This window comes from Medicago truncatula, chromosome 3 (assembly GCF_003473485.1).
Source record: "Medicago truncatula cultivar Jemalong A17 chromosome 3, MtrunA17r5.0-ANR, whole genome shotgun sequence".
NCBI classification, from domain to species: domain Eukaryota; kingdom Viridiplantae; phylum Streptophyta; class Magnoliopsida; order Fabales; family Fabaceae; genus Medicago; species Medicago truncatula.
Genome location: NC_053044.1, coordinates 47,144,981 through 47,162,524, shown reverse-complemented (window position 1 = coordinate 47,162,524; position 17,544 = coordinate 47,144,981). Strand labels below are relative to the sequence as shown.

Sequence of the window (17,544 nt, the reverse complement as noted above, 5' to 3'; positions counted from 1 at the left end):
CAGTTAGCCTGGACTAGTGCTCAGGCTCGGCTCCAACTTTCTTTGTAGCAAGCCCAACCATTACTAGAATTTTTAGCTTTTCCTGCAGATTTTGCCAAGGATTTAGGTTCCGCAGGAAAGATATATCCGTTGGAAATGTGAAATTATCTGCAGGAAATGTGAAATTATTCGCAGAAAAGAAGTAACGTTTTGCGATATATTTTTTACCCAAGCTCTATAAAATTTCTGACTCCGCCACTGATTGTCTGTAGATATTTAGTGGAAAGATCCATTACATACTTTTTTTGTAATAAAAAAATATGTAGTATGTCCTACTACTAAATAAGTTTCTCTCTTATTAATTATTCTCAAACTTCTCTATATCTTTATCAATCTAAATGATAGAGATGAGATGAAGAAACTAATAAATGGAGAGGTCATTCATCAAATTGAACATCGGTGCTTGCAAATATCACCATCCATTTTCAATACCCCGGAAGCCCTCCAACTCGGTCAACTTTCTCGATCTGTCCAAATAAATGATACTATTACATTATTTATGTGTTAGGAATGTCATGTGCACACGTTGCTGTAATCGTGGCATATAAGAATCAAAACGATAAAGATAATGGCAAAGAGTTGTTGATGTCGACTCTGTCATCAAAACAAAAAAGATGTCGGTCGACTCTTTGGCTTTTTGAACTGGTTGTGTAACTTGTGCTAGAAAACAGAATTTTGGACGAGACATAATTTAAATTCTCTAAAACAATCTGCACCGTTAATTTAATCCAACGGTTTTAACTTGAACATTCGGATATCGAGATTTCAGATTTTCACAATAAACTATTATAAACTGTTACTTGTAGATTTTAGAAAATTCGATTCTCCGCGACGACGCGACACCGGCGATGGGAGCATCAACTTCTTCGGAAACAGTTTCTGCCGAACAAAAGGAAGCAGAAAACGTCGCAGCCTCCACCGGAGCTCTTCCGATACTTCAAAAAGCTTTCTCCAAGTTCGCCGATTCCGAAACACACGCAATTCCCATAGAAAAACTTCAAAAATGCTTCAATTTCGCTCGCGAAGGTCGAAATTACCATACCGAGAACACAACTGATTCGTTGCCACTGTTATTGGATCACTTAGGTTCATCTTTAGTTGATCAATTTTTCATTTCTGATGATAATGGAATAAACTGGGTTGAATTTGTGAAAGGCTATAACAAGTGTTGTTCAAGGGTTTCTGCATCGATTTTTCTGAACAAGTTCATTAGAGTATTCGTTGATGTTACTAAAAAAGCGAATTTGGATGTTCATTTGGAATTTGAATCTGATGATGTTGATTGTAAGGTTAGCGGGTACCTTCTCCCCAAGCATGTGTTTCTCTTGCTTTCAATTTGTTGGGCTATGTCGTGGGATTGTAGAAATTTGAAAGGGAAAGGGAATTTGAGTGTACCGGATTTGAGTCATTTGGTTACGTCGGCGGTTGATGATAAAGATGAAGGTGGGTTTGATGTATTGGATTGTGATGTTTTGAGCTTGGAAGTTCAGATTCCTGTAGGGAAGTTTGTTACTTGGGTTATGAGTACAGTGCCATGTCTTCCAGATTGCTTAAAGCGGTATTTCCATGCTAGACTGCAAATAGCAGTAACTGAAGGGGTAATTTATGTGATTATATTTTAAATCATGTAGGCATTGGTTGATAAGCACTTAATAAATAAGGACTTAATTAAGTTGCTTATCTAAATGTTTTGGCATGAGATATTGTTTTACTTTCTTACCACTGAAATGCTTATGGTTATGGTTATACTATATAGTACTAATCAAATAATTTCTTGACTGGGTGGCAGGATGAATTGGCATCCTCTGATTCCTCCTCTGTTGGAGAAATTTCATCTACAACTGTATGTGATATTTTAACTCCAGGAAGGGCGTGGGCAATTTCTATCACACAGAGAAATACAGTAAATGAAGAGATTTCCAGAGCCTTCATCGGCAGTGGAGCTGGATTGAATGATAACCTTATTTATCGGTTTGTATCTCTGATCCTCAATCATAGCTTCATGCTATTTTGGTTTACTAGTCTCTGACGCTCGTCAGATTTTCTCTTTTAAAATGTTGAAAAGGCTGTACTTAATATGATGTTTTCCTGATTTACTCTTTACTTGAATAGAATTGATAGGTTGTTTGATCTGTAACAAACAAAATGCATATTGATATAATTGTCTATTGTGTTATAGTTCATCCACCCATGGAAGAGGCCTCAACAGATTTTGGTCTCATGTTGAAGGTTACCACGGTCCGTTGCTAATTTTGGTTGCTGCAAGTTCTAGAAATGGTCACGAGGGAAATTCTGCAATCAGGAAATTTGTTATAGGTGCCCTAACAAATGAAGGTCTTGAAAATAAAGATATCTTCTATGGAACCTCTGGTTGTTTATACTCTTTAAGCCCAGTGTTTCATCTATTTCCACCTACCGGTAGGTAGTAGATGTCACAATATTCCTTTTGTTGTTTCTGTTTTGCTCTTTTTTTCTTTTTTCTTTTTTCAGGACTGTGATATGATTGTCTGAAACCCTGAAACTAGGTGTTTACTGTTGACAGGTAAGGAAAAGAATTTTGTTTACAGCCACTTGCATCCTACTGGTAGAGCATATCAATCCCACCCAACACCAGTTGGAGTTGCATTTGGTGGAACTCCGGGAAATGAGAGAATATTTATAGATGAAGATTTTTCAAAAGTGACCATTCGCCACCATGCTGTCGACAAAACTTATCAGAGTGGTTCTCTTCTTCCAGATCAGGTACAATTCTGTCGTGGAATTTACTGCGTGAATACACAACTTGTAACCATATACTGATTAATGCATACATCTAAAATTGCCGATTCTATATGTATCTGATGGAAGTCTTTTGTCAGAATTATTATAAATGGACAACAATCTAGTGAACTCTTTCATGCAGTACAATTTCCCTTCATTATATCACGATAGTGTTTTTATTATCAGCTGATATCAATTTTGTAAGGGACATGAGTATACATTATGAAGAAAGCATACAGTAACTGGTTAAATTTGTTGTGGCCGTGGACGAATTACGACTAATGAACTGCACCTGTCTTCATCACTCCATATTTCTGACTTCTTGTTGCTTTATCTTGTGTTTCAGGGTTTCCTTCCTACTGAAGCTCACATTTCAGAAGTTGAAGTTTGGGGACTCGGTGGGAAAGCAGCAAAGGAAGTACAAAACTCTTATAAGAAGAGAGAAGAACTTTTCACTGATCAAAGACGAAAAGTATCCTACCCTATCCAATTAGTTACTACAAATATTAATTAAATTTTGTTAAATCAAAGAACACTAGTAACATACATAACATTGTGTTATCATGCTATTTTGTAGATTGACCTGAAGACATTTGCAAACTGGGAGGATTCACCTGAGAAAATGATGATGGATATGATGTCTGATCCAAATGCTGCTCGAAGGGAAGATCGTTGAGCAGACATATATCGTTGCTTTGCTTGGTGCAATACTCTCAAAGGTATAAACATGGTTTATCTTGTGATTGTTCTTTATATTTCAGGCTTGAGATCCTCAAGTAGCTGTACATGATATAGAAATTTTGTATGTAAGCAAAATATGTTGTGTGGCAATAATCTTCTTCAGAAGTACAATTTGCGAGCTATGTATGTATATATAGTAACAGTAACATTGTTCTACATATGAAACACGGGATCGAGACTTTGCATATTGGAGAGATTGGCATCCCTTTTTTTAATCGTTTCATCACAACAATATGTGCATCTCAGTCGAACACGGACCATGGTTGTGAAATGTGTCAATCAGAAAGCTTTGAGTGATTAGCTAGTCTTATGTCTAGTGTGTATTGGTATATTTGAGAGCTTATCTATTCTGCAGTGTGTTTGTTCTGTACGGTAACCGTCCCTGGTATTCACCAATTTTGCTGGACTTTATAGCATTTACTTACTTAAATCAAAATGTGGTGTACTGTCTAGATGAGTATTTGTGTAGTTGAGTTAAATGATCTTTAAACCCTAATTTCAATTTTAGACCAAATATAATATAATCTTGAAATCCATCTTAAATTAAATCCAAACTAATCCAAATAAATGTATCCCTGATATTTTACGTTGATTTTTTTTTTTTACTAAAGAAATGTTGATTTCAATTTTTTTAGGTGACCATTGATTTTTTTGAGGTAACCACCATTGATTTATATATATCACGTAAGGAAAAAAATGTCATTATCTACTCTATTTCTCTGGTTACATCCTATTTTTTTTAAAAAGAATTCATTCAATTTTTTTTGTTTGAAGAGGCTAAAATAGAATACATTATCAACACAACATGTCGTTTCTAGCACAAGGGGTGACCAGGAAAAACATAAAAGCCTGCACAATATTTACAACCCGGAAGAAATAACAACTATTTGTAACCCAATATTGCTAGGGGACTAAACCATCAACCATGATAATTAACAGAGAACTGTAATTTCTCCTTCAACCACGAGAAGGAAAGAGACTTTATTTTGTCCACTAAACGCGAAATCGAGCATTCTTTAGTATTGAAAATTATGCTATTTCTTTCTCTCCATATTTCATACACCGTAGCAAACCAAATGACGATCAAAATTGTGTGCCGAACCTGAGGACCACCCCCATCAAAACTGAACTGAGTACAATGATCTGATATCTCGAAAGGGGCGACCATTGAAAAGCCAACCCACCGAATAATATGAAATCAAACCGTCCCAAGAATAGAGCAATGTAAAAATAAGTGATTGACAGTTTTCAGAGAGCCTTATCCAGAAACACACAAACATGAATTATTATTTATAACACCACGACAAAACAAGTTATTTAAAAACATAATAATCTACTCAGCCATCATGCTTCTTTTGTTTTCATTTTTCTATTCCTCTTATAATTCTATAATAATAAATTAATAATTTTGAATTGAAAGTATTGTAATGACTTACAAATATCAAATGATATATTTACTTCAAAACTTTAAATTTAATTTTTGAGGTCAACCGTGAAAAGACATCCTTTAATAGAAAAAAAAAAAAAACAGTGAAAAGAGATGCAAAGAAAAGTTGAAAGAAAAGTTCTATCGGACAGCAGTTAGACCGGCGATGTTGTATGGTACGGAGTGTTGGGTGGTTGAGAATTAACACGAGAATCAAGTAAGTGTAACAGAGATGAGGATGTTGCGTTGGATGAATGGTAAGACCAGACATGACATGATAGGATTAGGAATGACAGAGAGAGAGTGGGGGGTAGCACCTATAGTAGAAAAGTTGGTAGAAAATTTGCTTAGATGGTTTGGGCATGTAGAGAGAAGACCTGTAGATGTCGTCGTAAGAAGATTAGATCAAATGAAGGAAGTTAAAAGAGGTAGAGGAAAATCTAGGAAAACTATTAGAGAAACCATTAAAAAAGATTTAGAGGTCAATGGATTGGATCTAAACTAGGTTTATGATAGAACAATACGACGTCATTTGATCTATGTAGTCGACCCCATTTAGTGGGATAAAGCTGGGTTGTTGTTGTTGTATTTGTAAATTGTAGCATCCCACCACACTCTCACAAACCCTTGTTAATCACCGTCTTCCTCTTGCTCATGAGTCCAAAAAAAAAAAAATGGTCAAAGTTGGAGGATTCAACGGCCGTCGATAGATTCAGCGAGTTACCAGATGAAATATTGTGTCACATACTCTCTTTTATTCCGACCATATTCGCTTTGACCACCACTGTTCTTTCAAAGCGGTGGACCCCACTCTTCTATTCACTCGCTGTTCTCCGCTTCCGCTTCAATCATGAAACCGTGAGAAACCATAACTCATTCAATCACTTATGTCGTTTTATAGATACTCTCATGCTCTCTCCTCGTGTGTCAAACCAAACCATTAAAACGTTTAGCCTCAACTGTTGTTTTCTACTCCGCAAATTTAATAGTCCCTCTCCCTCCAACGTATCTGCATGGGTAGAAGCCGCCGCCCCGAAACTGCGACATGTCGAGAAGTTTGTTCTCATTCTGAAATATTCCATCACCCTGAATCCTATTATTCTCATCTCCCGAACCCTAGTTATTCTGAAACTTGAGCAGTTAAAAATTCAATCTGATAATTTGTGTGTTGATCTTCCATAGCTCAAAACCCTACATTTCAACTATGTTAGTTTTAAAAATAAGAATGATTTCATAAAACTTCTTAATGCTTGTCCACTTCTACAAGATTTGCATGCTTCTTATATTAAATATGATAAAAAAAATAAAAAATAAGGAAGCAAAAGAGTTTAAATCCTTGTCCTTGTCTAAGTTGGTTAGAGCCAATATCAGTTCAAAAGATGTTCCATTTACTGCGATGTATAATGTTGAGTTTCTATGCATATTCCTGAGACCAGGGGTTACCTTCAAAAGCATTCCCGTGCTCCAAAACTTAATTCACATTGAACTATGGTTTTCTTATAAATTGTTTCGCAGCTGGGATGGTATAGTAGAATTGCTCCAGAATTGTCCCAAGCTTCAAATTCTTTTCATAAGAAAGGTTTGTGGATTAGTATGTTTTTATTTTGCTTGTTGTTTTTTTAGATATATATTATAATGAATGTTATTTTTTATCCCTTTGACAGGGGATCAAACTCAGCTTATCCAAAGATTTGGAATTCCCAATTTCAGCTATTGAATGTGTTCCGTCTAACCTCAGATCATGTACTATTGTTAACTTCAATGGCTCAGATATCCCATTTTCAACTTATATTTTGCAGAATGCGAGGCTTTTAGAAGTGATGAAAATCATTGTTAGGGATAGCTCCTCAGAGGGAATGCAAGAGCATGAAATTATAGAAAAATTATCCACCTGTCCAAGGATGATGTCTCCGGATGTAAACTTTCGTTTTAATTTATTTAATAACTAGGTATAATTGTTTTTCATTAATTTCTATTCTAATAATATACCACCATTGAATGTGATGGTCTTTAGTAGTTGTTCAAATTCTAGGGTGGACTGCCATTGTGGCTAGATAATTATTTTGTTTGGATGCATGGTTTTCATTTTAGTTTTCTTTATTGCATTGAAAGTGAGAATTGTTCGTACTATTTGTTGTTAGAATCCCTTGATCTTCAACAATGGATTAGCGAAGAGTTTGGTTGTGAATCCGAATCATGAAACGATTCATAAAATGGTATTTCATATATAATATTGTCCGAACTTCAAAGATTGTTGCTATCTGAATAGAAAAGTCAAATAAATGGTGGCCATGTGTAAATTAATATGGTAGACGGCTTCCTTATTTTTGTATTTCTAAACCAGAATTTATGTGGCCTGTTTCTGCTTGAAATTACACATGCTGCTGCTGCTGACATTCCACATAGTAAGAATTTATGTGGCAAAGAGGAGCCTGTGATATTCCAATTGTTGCTGCAACCATTATCCTTCTTTGTTACTAAAATATATGTTTGTATTATGTTGCTTGAGATAGCTATTATGGTGCCTCCGTTATTATTATCTTACTTTGTTAACAATAGAAAGCTCTAAAGAAAATTCAACGGCCAGATATAGCTACTACTTTCATTGGTTATTTCATTACAATTTTGTGTGGTTTTCTTGTTGTGCTTTCTCTCAGTCTCCAACTGTTATTATATATGGCTTGCGCTCCTCAAGTAGCTGTACATGACCATGGTTGTGAAGTGTGTTAATCAAGAAAGCTTGGAGTGATTTGAAGGCTTATCTACACTGTGTTCTGTATGGTAACCGTTATTGGTATTAACCAATTTTGGTGGAGTTTACAGCATTACTTCAAACAATACGGTGTACTGTCTAGGTAAGTGTTTGTACAGTTGTGTTTAAATGATCTTCAAATTTGATTTTAAAAAAACTGAAATAAAATTGAGTGTTATGTTTTTTGATATAAAGCAAAAAAATAAAATAAAATTGTTACTTCTGATCAAACTTATTATCATTGAATGTTGTTAAGGTGAACATGTACCGCATTAGTTCTCAGTTTTTATTGATGCTCCAACATGCATTGATTATTTGGTTATTTAATGAAGTGCATAGGATCAACTGCAACTGCTGGTGCATCATGTGTACAAGAAGGGTATACATTGCACCATTAAACAAGGTATGAAGAATTAAAACAACACAACCATCTTTTATGACATCTTATATATACACACAGAGAGACTTCTCAAAAGTGGAAAAAAAAATCCTCACTCTGATCCTCATCCATGCTATGGTAGCTGGAACCATTCCTACTGCTACTACGTACTACTCACAACCAAACAGTCATCAGCAAGTAAAGTCCTCTAGAAAGCTATGGAAATAATAAAAGAGGGGATTGCTGTCAAGGTCCCAATGATTTTCCTCGTAGAAAGCTATGGAAATAAAATTCATCGAAAGAGAGGCGCTCCACTGCAACAAGGTGGAAATACTACACACTTCAGATATAATTACATTTCCACAAATAGTTGATTGAATAGAAATGTGAGTGTGCGCGCTCGTGTATAAATGCCTAACCTGGATTTAAGCACAGTAGTCTTGAACAAATATCAAGACAGGCAGAATCCATTCCATAAAGGACCGATTGAGAAAATGGAAGACAGGTACATGATCTTATGTTTTTCAACACCTAAAATCAGCATTTTTAATATCAGCAGTAATCCTAGGTTGAAATTTTTGAATATTTGTTATTCAAAGTCATGTATTACCTGAACATTATTTCTGCCATTAAAAGGTGGATAACCATTTAGAAGCTCAAAAAGCATGGCCCCAACACTCCACATGTCTGCCTGTAATTATCAAGTAAATATCAGTAAACCAAGGTAATTAATATTAAAAGTGTCAATGAGTTTTTGCCAGCAACCTAATATGTCTACGAAAATATGGAATGGAAACAAACGGTGACAAGTCTGAGATTCACGAGAATGTAGCAAAATGATTATGATGTTTTATTGTTGTGCACACGAAGTGAAAAATCAGAACATTTGCAATGAAATCAAGCATGTTTAGTTTCTGAGCGCAAGAGATGTCCTTTTACTGTTTGTGAGTCCATACCACAACTTAGTATATACAAAAAGAGAACAAAACCATCTTATGTTGCCACTTGAACTTATTGAATATACAAAACGCAACAGAAAGCAATAGTAAGGAGAATTGATACCTTGTGATCATATCTCTGGAACTGAAGAACTTCAGGAGCCATGTACGATGGAGTTCCACAAACTGTCTCCACATACTCACCTGGGCGGACAGTTCTCACATTGTATGCAAGGCAAAAACGATGTCAAGTTAGTTAAAGTAGTAGCATCAAAATAAATAAATAAATTATCTTACACTTCATATTTATCGCCCTTAATTTATACACTACCTTGAGAGACCAAAATCAGCTATTTTCAGCACTGCATCGGCACCATGGCTTGATAGCAAAATGTTCTGATTCCACAACAATAGCAGCCAATTCAGAAGAAAGTTTCAGGTCTCAATATGATAGGCAAAAACAAAATAATTAATTATCAGTAAGATAAAGAGCTCGAGTTTTTTCATTATTAAAAGTACAGTGTTGTCACAAGCCTGTGACTGCACCCGGTCAGGGATATCTGGATCATCTTTTCAAGATCGGATGGTACTGATTGCAAACTTGGTATTCTATTATATTAAAAATAAAAAAAATGTAAAATCTGCATTGAAATCTAGATTTCAATGTCCAAAATTTCCAAATCAATCGGGAAAACACATGTTGAGTTTTACCTCGGGTTTCAAGTCTCTATGAATGATGCCATGAGAGTGTAGTACTTTTAAACCAGAGCCTACATGGCATAATTAATTGCAAAAACACAAAACAGTAAATACCATAACACTAATATTTGAACATACTAACAAATGATGAAGATAAAAACTACTATTACCAAGTTGCTGGATGAATTTTTTGGCGGTTAGTTGATGAACTCTTTCATGGCATCGAATATAAGAAGCTAGATTCCCTCCAGCACAAAACTCAAGAACCAAGTAAACACATCCATTACCCTAAATAACTAACAAAAAAGTGATTAACCATATTTAAACAAAAAAGTAGTTAGGAAAAAGAGAGAATATTGTCTATAACCTGGAAGAAGTGAAGAAGGTGAACAATATTAGGATGATTAACAGAAGACAAAAAGTTGATCTCACAGTCCAAGGAAGCTCTGAGGTGAGAGTTGAGTTTGGAGAGAAAGACTTGCTTCACCGCTACATCTTCACCACTTGGTCTTTGTTCAGCTTTCCACACTGTGGAAAAAGAACCTTCTCCGATTTTGGACTTTAAAACATAATAGTAGTTTTTGTTGTTTCCTTCTTCTCTTACCAATTTTTCTTCAAAATCACAATCATATTCATATTCCATTGTAGGTATAGTGAAATTTGGTTAGTCCAACATTTTTACAAAGACAGACATGATTTTGTGTCCGATGTTATTTTAATTAATGTTATGCTGCTTCTTTCTGGAACATACTACACACGGCATCCCAACATCAGCCAGCACCGTTTAAATGGAAAAGTGCCCAGAAGTTGTCATAATTATCCTTACTTTCAAAATAAATTTATTTAATTTTTTTACACACTTTTATTTTTTGGGTTATACTAACATAGACGATAGCAATATATTCTTAATTATTTTATATTTATAAAATAAAAGAATAATAACTTTATCATATTATTCGCCCTTTTTAATATAAAAAAAGTTTAGGTGATTTGAATCATGACAAAGTAATAAATCAGATTATTCTAATTATGTATGGACTTAATTGTAATTTTGATTAATATTTTTCTTTTCAATTTTGCGGATTGGGCCACCCTAGTTTAAAATATGACAATTTTAGTTCCTCTGTGGTACTTTTTATTGGTCAATGTTATATAACATTGGTATCACAATGGTACACAAGTGCAATCCTGCGGTGATAGGACGTGACGTTATATATGATCTCATGATGAGAAAAGATCAACATCAGCTATATTGTAAGAAAATTATTTTGAAAACTCTATTCAAAACACATGCCAGATCACCATAATTTAGATCAAATATTTTGTTGAAGGATTAAAACTGTAAAATTATGAAAATGGCGACCTAATTTCACAAAATTATGAAAATAACGAGACTAAAACTACAATTAAACTAAGATTTTTCTTTGAAACTTTTGTGGTTGTTTTAGTCATATTATAATATCCAAAAAAATTGTGAGCTCAAGTCAAAATAGTCCATTTTGTGAATAGACAAATGCATTTTTTTGTCCCATTTATTTTAAAGAGAAAGCGTTGAGTTTGATCGCCCATTTCATTTAACTACCACATCACATTCATATTCATATATCGTACACCGTGGACTAAGTACTTGAAATTATCATAATTTTCCATCTTAGCGGCTTCTTATGTGCCTTATGAATTTCCCATTTTATCCATCCGAATTATATAATTTGAACCATTTATTCAAGATTTCGAAATATATAATATGAGCAACCTAAAAATTCAAATACACCTACATATTACCATGAGTCGTGTGATTCTTTTTTCAAACGGTTTGAAAAATATAGTCTAACAAATGATAGTACAAGTTCAGATTATATAATCTAAATTGTGTTAAACCCGCGATCAGACCAGGATTATATAATCTAAATATAATCTAAAAATTCAAATAAATTGTGTCAATAAAGTTGCGCATTTTGGTATACATTTTGGTACTTTGAATAAAGTTGCATATTGAATAAATTCAAATAAAGTTGCACAAGTACACGAAATCAATTCAAAAAAATGCACAATTTTATTTAGTTTTAATTTCATCTACGTTACATTACATTCTCCCTAAATATGTGGTAACATCGTGATGTTGAGTTTAAATTATATTCTTGAAAGTTTGACGAAAATGCAGCATTGAAGTGTGTAACGCCCTATTTTATTTATTTAATTATTTTATTGAGTTTAGAGTCCTTTAGAGTAATTTGTTTAATTTATTGAGTCCTTTAAGGTGACATTAATGTACCCAACCTTGAACAACCGAGGATTTCCACCATTGAAGCGTACTTGAGTGTTGAACAAATTGGCCATTGTTTAAGATCTACACCATAAGAAAATAAACAATCAATGAAAAACTCATTCAAACATTTCATTAAACACTTGGGTGCAAATTCTACATAACCTCTAAAACTCATAACTACGACATAAACATGCAAACAATTAAGCAATATATAAGTAATTTATATGTAAACATTATATTCCCTCCGTTTCAAAATGAGTGTCGTTTTAGCAAAAAAAAATTGTTCCAAAATAAATGTCACTTTACATTTCCAATACAACTTTAATTTTTTTTTTCTTCCAACTTTACCCTCAATAAATACTCCAACTTTTCTCTCTCACACAATTTTCAATGAAACTTTAAATTTGTCTTGTTCTTATAAAGTAAGGTTATTTTAGTAAAATTGTTATGACATTTGACTACTTTATTCCATTCATTAATCCGTGTGCAATTGACTAAAACGACACTTATTTTGAAACGGAGGGAATATCATTTCTTGCAAAAAAATAAAAATAATAAACAAACCCTAAAACTAAAAAAATATATATATAATTTAAAAGGAAAAATCTAACATATAAACATAAAATGTTAATGATGTTTGATTATTAAAGTTACTTTTTATTGGAGTGTTGTTTGATTTGAACTTGAAGGAATTTTGAATTTGGTTGATTTGAGAGAGAGATTTTGGAGATTTTAGATGTGAAAGAGTTAATGAGGAAATGGGTTGTTGTGTGATCTTTAAAAGGACATGCAGCGTGACTTAACTCACGTTGGATTCAGCTTGACATAACTCACGCAGGTGTATAACTCATTGTGACTTAAGTAACGTTGTGTTTAACACATGCGTAATTTAAGGTTGGAGACATTTTCCAAAGTATGGAGTGAGCTAATCGTAATGGGAGAAGAGCAATTTCTAACAAACAAAAAAAACTCTATTTTTTTACAACAAAACTTCACTCTTTTGTACTGCCGTCAGATACCAAATTGTCAGTGTTTCGACAACGCCGTGTTCTTCACTTAGGTTGAATGGCGCCAGACAGTGAGGGAGACCACCGAAACTACGTAGTTTCTTCTTTGCCACTCTCAAAGAAACCAACCGGAACCCTAACATCACCATTACTATCCTTTCTTCCGTTCGACCTTGTGGAAGAAATCTTGTGTAGACTACTGGTGAAGATACTTTTGCAGCTCAAATGCATCTGCAAGTCCTGGAAATCTGTAATCTCGAATGATCGTAAATTCTCAAAGAAGCACCTTCGCATGTCAAAGAACCATCTCATCGTAGGCCTCAATGTCAAAGGCACAAGTAAAGTCCGGGATTCTCCAATTCTCTCTGTATTCAACTCTGGTGTCCCACAGACGACTCAACTCAATAGTCCTCTAGTTTTCGGTCCTAGATCCGAAATTTGCTCTTGCGACGGCCTCCTTTGTTTCACCCTTGTTAGATGTCGTGCTATTTTGTGGAACCCTTCAATTAGAAAATACTACCTCCGTCCCTAATTATAAGGCCTTTTTGAAAAAATAACGGGAATTAAGATAGTGAATATTTGTATTAAATATGTTTGTAATTACTATTGTTTTTACAATTTTATCCTTTAAGAAAGAGGGTTGGCTTATGTTTTCAACATTCTATTTATTGTTGATTGAAGAAAAAGATGTATAATAAATAGGGGTATGTATGTAAATAAATAATTAATGTAGTTGGAAATAGAAAAAAGGTCTTATAAAAAGGGACCAAAAAAATTCTAAAAAGGGTATTATAATTAGGAACGGAGGTAGTACAAAATATTGCCTCCTTTGCAAGGAATTACACCTAATAAAATTAATAAATAAAGATGCATTTTTGGTCTTCTAATATAAAAACTTAAATGCACTTATATGCGTGATGTTGTGCCCAAATTCCCCCTACCTCTCTTGCATCCCTTGTTTTTCTAAAAATGCTTTTCGATTTTAAGATTTTAGAATCAAAAGCGAGTTTAATCAAGATTTTTACACATTTTGAATTTTAGAACCCGACCAACAAAAATGCCATCTTCACACATTCAAATTTTAGAATCCGAATATGTAATTTATATGTTTCAAACTCCTCTTGTAACAAATTACAATTTCATTTTTTTCTCTCTTTCCCATATCCTTTATTGTTTACATACTTACTAATTCTAAAATCCGAAAATCAAAGAGTATTTTTAGGTTTTCATAGAACACACGGGAGACATGGGAGAAAAGAATTTCTCATTTGATAATGTAAAATCATAAATTAAATTAGGATTAATTATTTGTTTGGGTAATTTGTACAATCAAGGTTTGTTTTTGTAAAAAATCAACTTGAGTACTCGACGTCTTCCAAGCATATTATAAAAGAAAATTATTATCATAAAAAGAAACTATTTTTAATTTTTTTATATTTACACAATTTTGATGCATTAACTGCTATATATATATATATATATATATATTATTTTAAAGAATATAATTTCCTTGTTATTATCCTTAAACCGTGCCCGAAGTACTGGTTATCATATCCCACCAAAAAATTGTATATGCAACAAAAAGAATAAAATATGATACCCTAACTAAAACGAAGCAAAACAGGCATGCTCCACCACACCACTCTCTCATAAACCCTTATTCACTGTCTTCCTCTTCCTCGTGAGTCCAAAAAAATGTAAAGTTGGAGGATTCAATGGCAGTCGACAGAATCAGTGACTTACCAGATGAAATATTGTGTCACATACTCTCCTTTCTTCCGACCATACTCGCTTTCACCACCACTGTTCTTTCAATGCGGTGGACCCCACTATTCTATTTACTCACTGTTCTCTGCTTCAACTTCAACGATGAAACCGTGAAAAACGATAACTCATTCAATCACTTCTGTCGTTTTATCGATACTCTCATGCTCTCTCCTCGTGGGTCAAACCAACCCATTAAAACGTTTAACCTCAACTGTCTTTATTCATACCGCAAACTTAATAGTCCCTCCAACGTATCTGCATGGTAGAAGCCGCCGCCGCAAAACTGCGACGAAGTTTGTTCTCATTCTGAATGACTCCATCACTCTCAAGTTGAATCCCATTATTTTGACCTCCCGAACCCTAGTAGTAATTCTGAAACTTGAGGATGTAAAAATTCAATCTAATAATTTGTGTGTTAATCTTCCATCGCTCAAAACCCTACATTTCAAATACGTTAGTTTTAAAAATAAGAATGATTTCTTGAAACTTCTTAATGCTTGTCCTATTGTACAAGATTTGGATGCTTCTTGTAATATATATGACGAAAAGATTGAAGAAGCAAAAGAGTTTAAATCCTTGTCCTTGTCTAAGTTGGTTAGAGCCAGTATCAGTTCAATCGATGTTCCATTTACTGCGATTTATAATGTTGAGTTTCTAAGCATACACATGGGACATATATAGGGCTACCTTCAAAAGCATTCCGTTGTTTCAAAATTTAATTCACATTGAACTATGGTTTTACTACTTTTACGGCTGGGATGGTGTAGTAGAATTGCTTCTGAATTGTCCCAAGCTTGAAATTCTTATCATCAGAAAGGTTTGTGGATTAGTATGTTTTTCTTTTCCTTGTTCTTTTTTTAATATATATTTTAATGAATGTTATTTTTTATCCCTTCGACAGTGGCTGGACCAGCTTATCTAAAGATTTGGAATGCCCATTTTCAGCTCTTGAATGCGTTTTGTCTCACCTAAGGCCATGTACTATTGTTTCCTTCGGTGGCTCGGATATTCCATTTGCAACCTATATTTTGCGGAATGCTAGGCTTTTAGAAGTGATGAAAACCGATGTTAGTACTACCTTTTATGGAATGCAAAAGCATAAAATTATAGAAAAATTATCCACATGTCCAAGGATATGTCTCCGGATGTAAACTTTTGTTTTGATTTATTTAATAACTAGATCTCATTGTTTTTCATTAATTTCTATTCTAATAATATGTCACCACTGAATTTGATGGTCTTTAGTAGCATGTTCAAATTCTAGGGTGAACTGCCATTGTGGCTAGATAATTATTTTGTTTGGATGGTTTTCTTTTATTTTGTTTGGATGTTTGTTAGTTTGAAAACTTATCTACTCTATATGTCTTTACGGTAACCGTCAATGGTATTCACCAATTTTACTTCAGACAATGTGGTGTACTGTCTAGTTGAGATTAAATGATCTTTAATTCGATTTAAAAAAATGTAGTAAAACTGTGTGCAATGGTTTTTGATATAAAGCACAAAAATATGTTTTATTACTTCTGATCAAACTTACTTTTTGGAGGCCAAACTAACTTTGATAATAGACATGGAAATATTAAAAAGATTTGATGAAGTCCTGTTTGGTGTATTTAGAAATTCAAGTTCAATAGTGTTATGCTTGGCTGCTGGTTATATGTGATTTAACTTTTAAACTCCTTTTGCATGCACGTCAACTGTGATTTGCTACTAATTTATATCTAAAGTAATAATTTAATTCGTACCTACGGATCTGTTCTAATCTCTACTTAGCAATTTTATTAATATTTAGGATGTATGTAAATAGGGGGTTGCCTTAAGGCAAATTGATTTTGATTGCAATGATAAATAAATAACTGAAAAATAAACTTGGTTTTGAAATACGATAAACGAAAAGATTAGATCTTTCGAATCATCTATCCATTGCTCATTATTAATCTGCACCTAAATCATACAAATGCTATTCAATTTACGATAATTAACAAAATAGCTCAGGTCAATCCCTTGACTCAGAGGCCTCTTCTCTGATTATAATTCCCTAATTCCTTAGGTGAACCTATAATCATCAAAGGTTTTAAGTCCGTTAATTTTAGAATCACAACCTAACAATTTTCTATCCCTAGATCATCCGTTAAGTTGAACAGTATAAATAGGTATGAGTTATAAGCGGGTGTCAGCAGTCCTATAATCTCTAAGATCAATTATATTGGGTCAAAATTATAAAAGCATTACATAATTTATACTGAATAAACTGAAATAACATTCATAAAAATTTAGAGTTACAGATTACATGATCATGAGCTAGAACAGAATCATCTATGACCTAATTAATAGAAAATTAGCTAATCATAGCCATGAGAATAAACAAATAAGACAAAAGGAAAATACTCATGAATTTCTTAGTCTCCTCTCGTGTTGTTGTTTTCCCACCGATGTGTGTAGCTCGTTCTCCACCTTTTTCACAGAGCGTCTCCAAATTGTGATCCAGCCTTGTTCCCCAAAACGTGAATGTCCAGAAAGTGAATACCATGTTGTTGTGTAGCGCCCCTCCTTTTTATATGGCTCTGGAACTTATATTTTCTTCACATATTAATCCCTTGTTAATTCTCTCGGGTCCACAAATTATGCATAGCCCAATACACCAAATAATCTTGCTGCTATTTTTCTACTCATAACTCATTTTTCTTATTAGGCTAGACGAGTGCCACATTAATTTCTTCTCATTTTCTTAAGGCTTAAAAGCATCTTACATTAGTTGACTAATAATAAT

At 33.7% G+C, this 17,544-nt stretch overlaps 3 protein-coding genes across 4 annotated transcripts; 2 read left to right on the top strand and 1 right to left on the bottom strand.

Annotated features, from left to right (window-relative positions):
- The first annotated feature begins 714 nt into the window (after positions 1-714).
- LOC11423049 (uncharacterized) lies at positions 715-3,840 on the top strand. Its single transcript, XM_003602510.4, has 6 exons — positions 715-1,637; positions 1,829-2,010; positions 2,219-2,457; positions 2,582-2,781; positions 3,146-3,271; positions 3,377-3,840. The coding sequence occupies exons 1-6, from the start codon at positions 888-890 to the stop codon at positions 3,473-3,475; spliced, it is 1,596 nt and encodes a 531-aa protein (XP_003602558.1). The 5' UTR covers positions 715-887; the 3' UTR covers positions 3,476-3,840.
- A 1,811-nt stretch (positions 3,841-5,651) lies between these two features.
- Positions 5,652-7,076, top strand: LOC11421255 (uncharacterized). Its single transcript, XM_039832446.1, has 2 exons — positions 5,652-6,545; positions 6,631-7,076. The coding sequence occupies exons 1-2, from the start codon at positions 6,213-6,215 to the stop codon at positions 6,913-6,915; spliced, it is 618 nt and encodes a 205-aa protein (XP_039688380.1). The 5' UTR covers positions 5,652-6,212; the 3' UTR covers positions 6,916-7,076.
- A 1,009-nt stretch (positions 7,077-8,085) lies between these two features.
- Positions 8,086-10,530, bottom strand: LOC11418929 (serine/threonine-protein kinase ATG1t). Of its 2 annotated transcripts, none has more exons than XM_024778180.2 (8): positions 10,102-10,530; positions 9,905-10,022; positions 9,747-9,805; positions 9,367-9,431; positions 9,160-9,253; positions 8,708-8,788; positions 8,517-8,628; positions 8,086-8,430 (listed from the first exon to the last, which is right to left on the bottom strand). In XM_024778180.2, the coding sequence occupies exons 1-8, from the start codon at positions 10,375-10,377 to the stop codon at positions 8,390-8,392; spliced, it is 846 nt and encodes a 281-aa protein (XP_024633948.1). In that variant the 5' UTR covers positions 10,378-10,530; the 3' UTR covers positions 8,086-8,389. The 2 variants fall into 2 exon arrangements, with proteins under 2 accessions (XP_024633948.1, XP_003602555.1); XM_003602507.4 differs by having other exon boundaries at positions 8,086-8,411; positions 10,102-10,527.
- Between the last annotated feature and the right edge of the window lie 7,014 nt (positions 10,531-17,544).

Excerpts from the sequence above, each read along its gene's own strand:
- LOC11418929 (XM_003602507.4), bottom strand. The coding sequence starts at position 10,377 with ATGGAATATGAATATGATTGTGATTTTGAAGAAAAATTGGTAAGAGAA. Across the intron at positions 9,432-9,746 it reads ATAGAGACTTGAAACCCGAG|AACATTTTGCTATCAAGCCA; the intron begins GTAAAACTCAAC and ends TTGTGGAATCAG. Across the intron at positions 8,412-8,516 it reads ACTACTGTGCTTAAATCCAG|TGGAGCGCCTCTCTTTCGAT; the intron begins GTTAGGCATTTA and ends ACCTTGTTGCAG.
- LOC11423049 (XM_003602510.4), top strand. The coding sequence starts at position 888 with ATGGGAGCATCAACTTCTTCGGAAACAGTTTCTGCCGAACAAAAGGAA. Across the intron at positions 2,011-2,218 it reads AATGATAACCTTATTTATCG|TTCATCCACCCATGGAAGAG; the intron begins GTTTGTATCTCT and ends ATTGTGTTATAG. Across the intron at positions 2,782-3,145 it reads GTTCTCTTCTTCCAGATCAG|GGTTTCCTTCCTACTGAAGC; the intron begins GTACAATTCTGT and ends CTTGTGTTTCAG.
- LOC11421255 (XM_039832446.1), top strand. The coding sequence starts at position 6,213 with ATGCTTGTCCACTTCTACAAGATTTGCATGCTTCTTATATTAAATATG. Across the intron at positions 6,546-6,630 it reads AAATTCTTTTCATAAGAAAG|GGGATCAAACTCAGCTTATC; the intron begins GTTTGTGGATTA and ends TCCCTTTGACAG.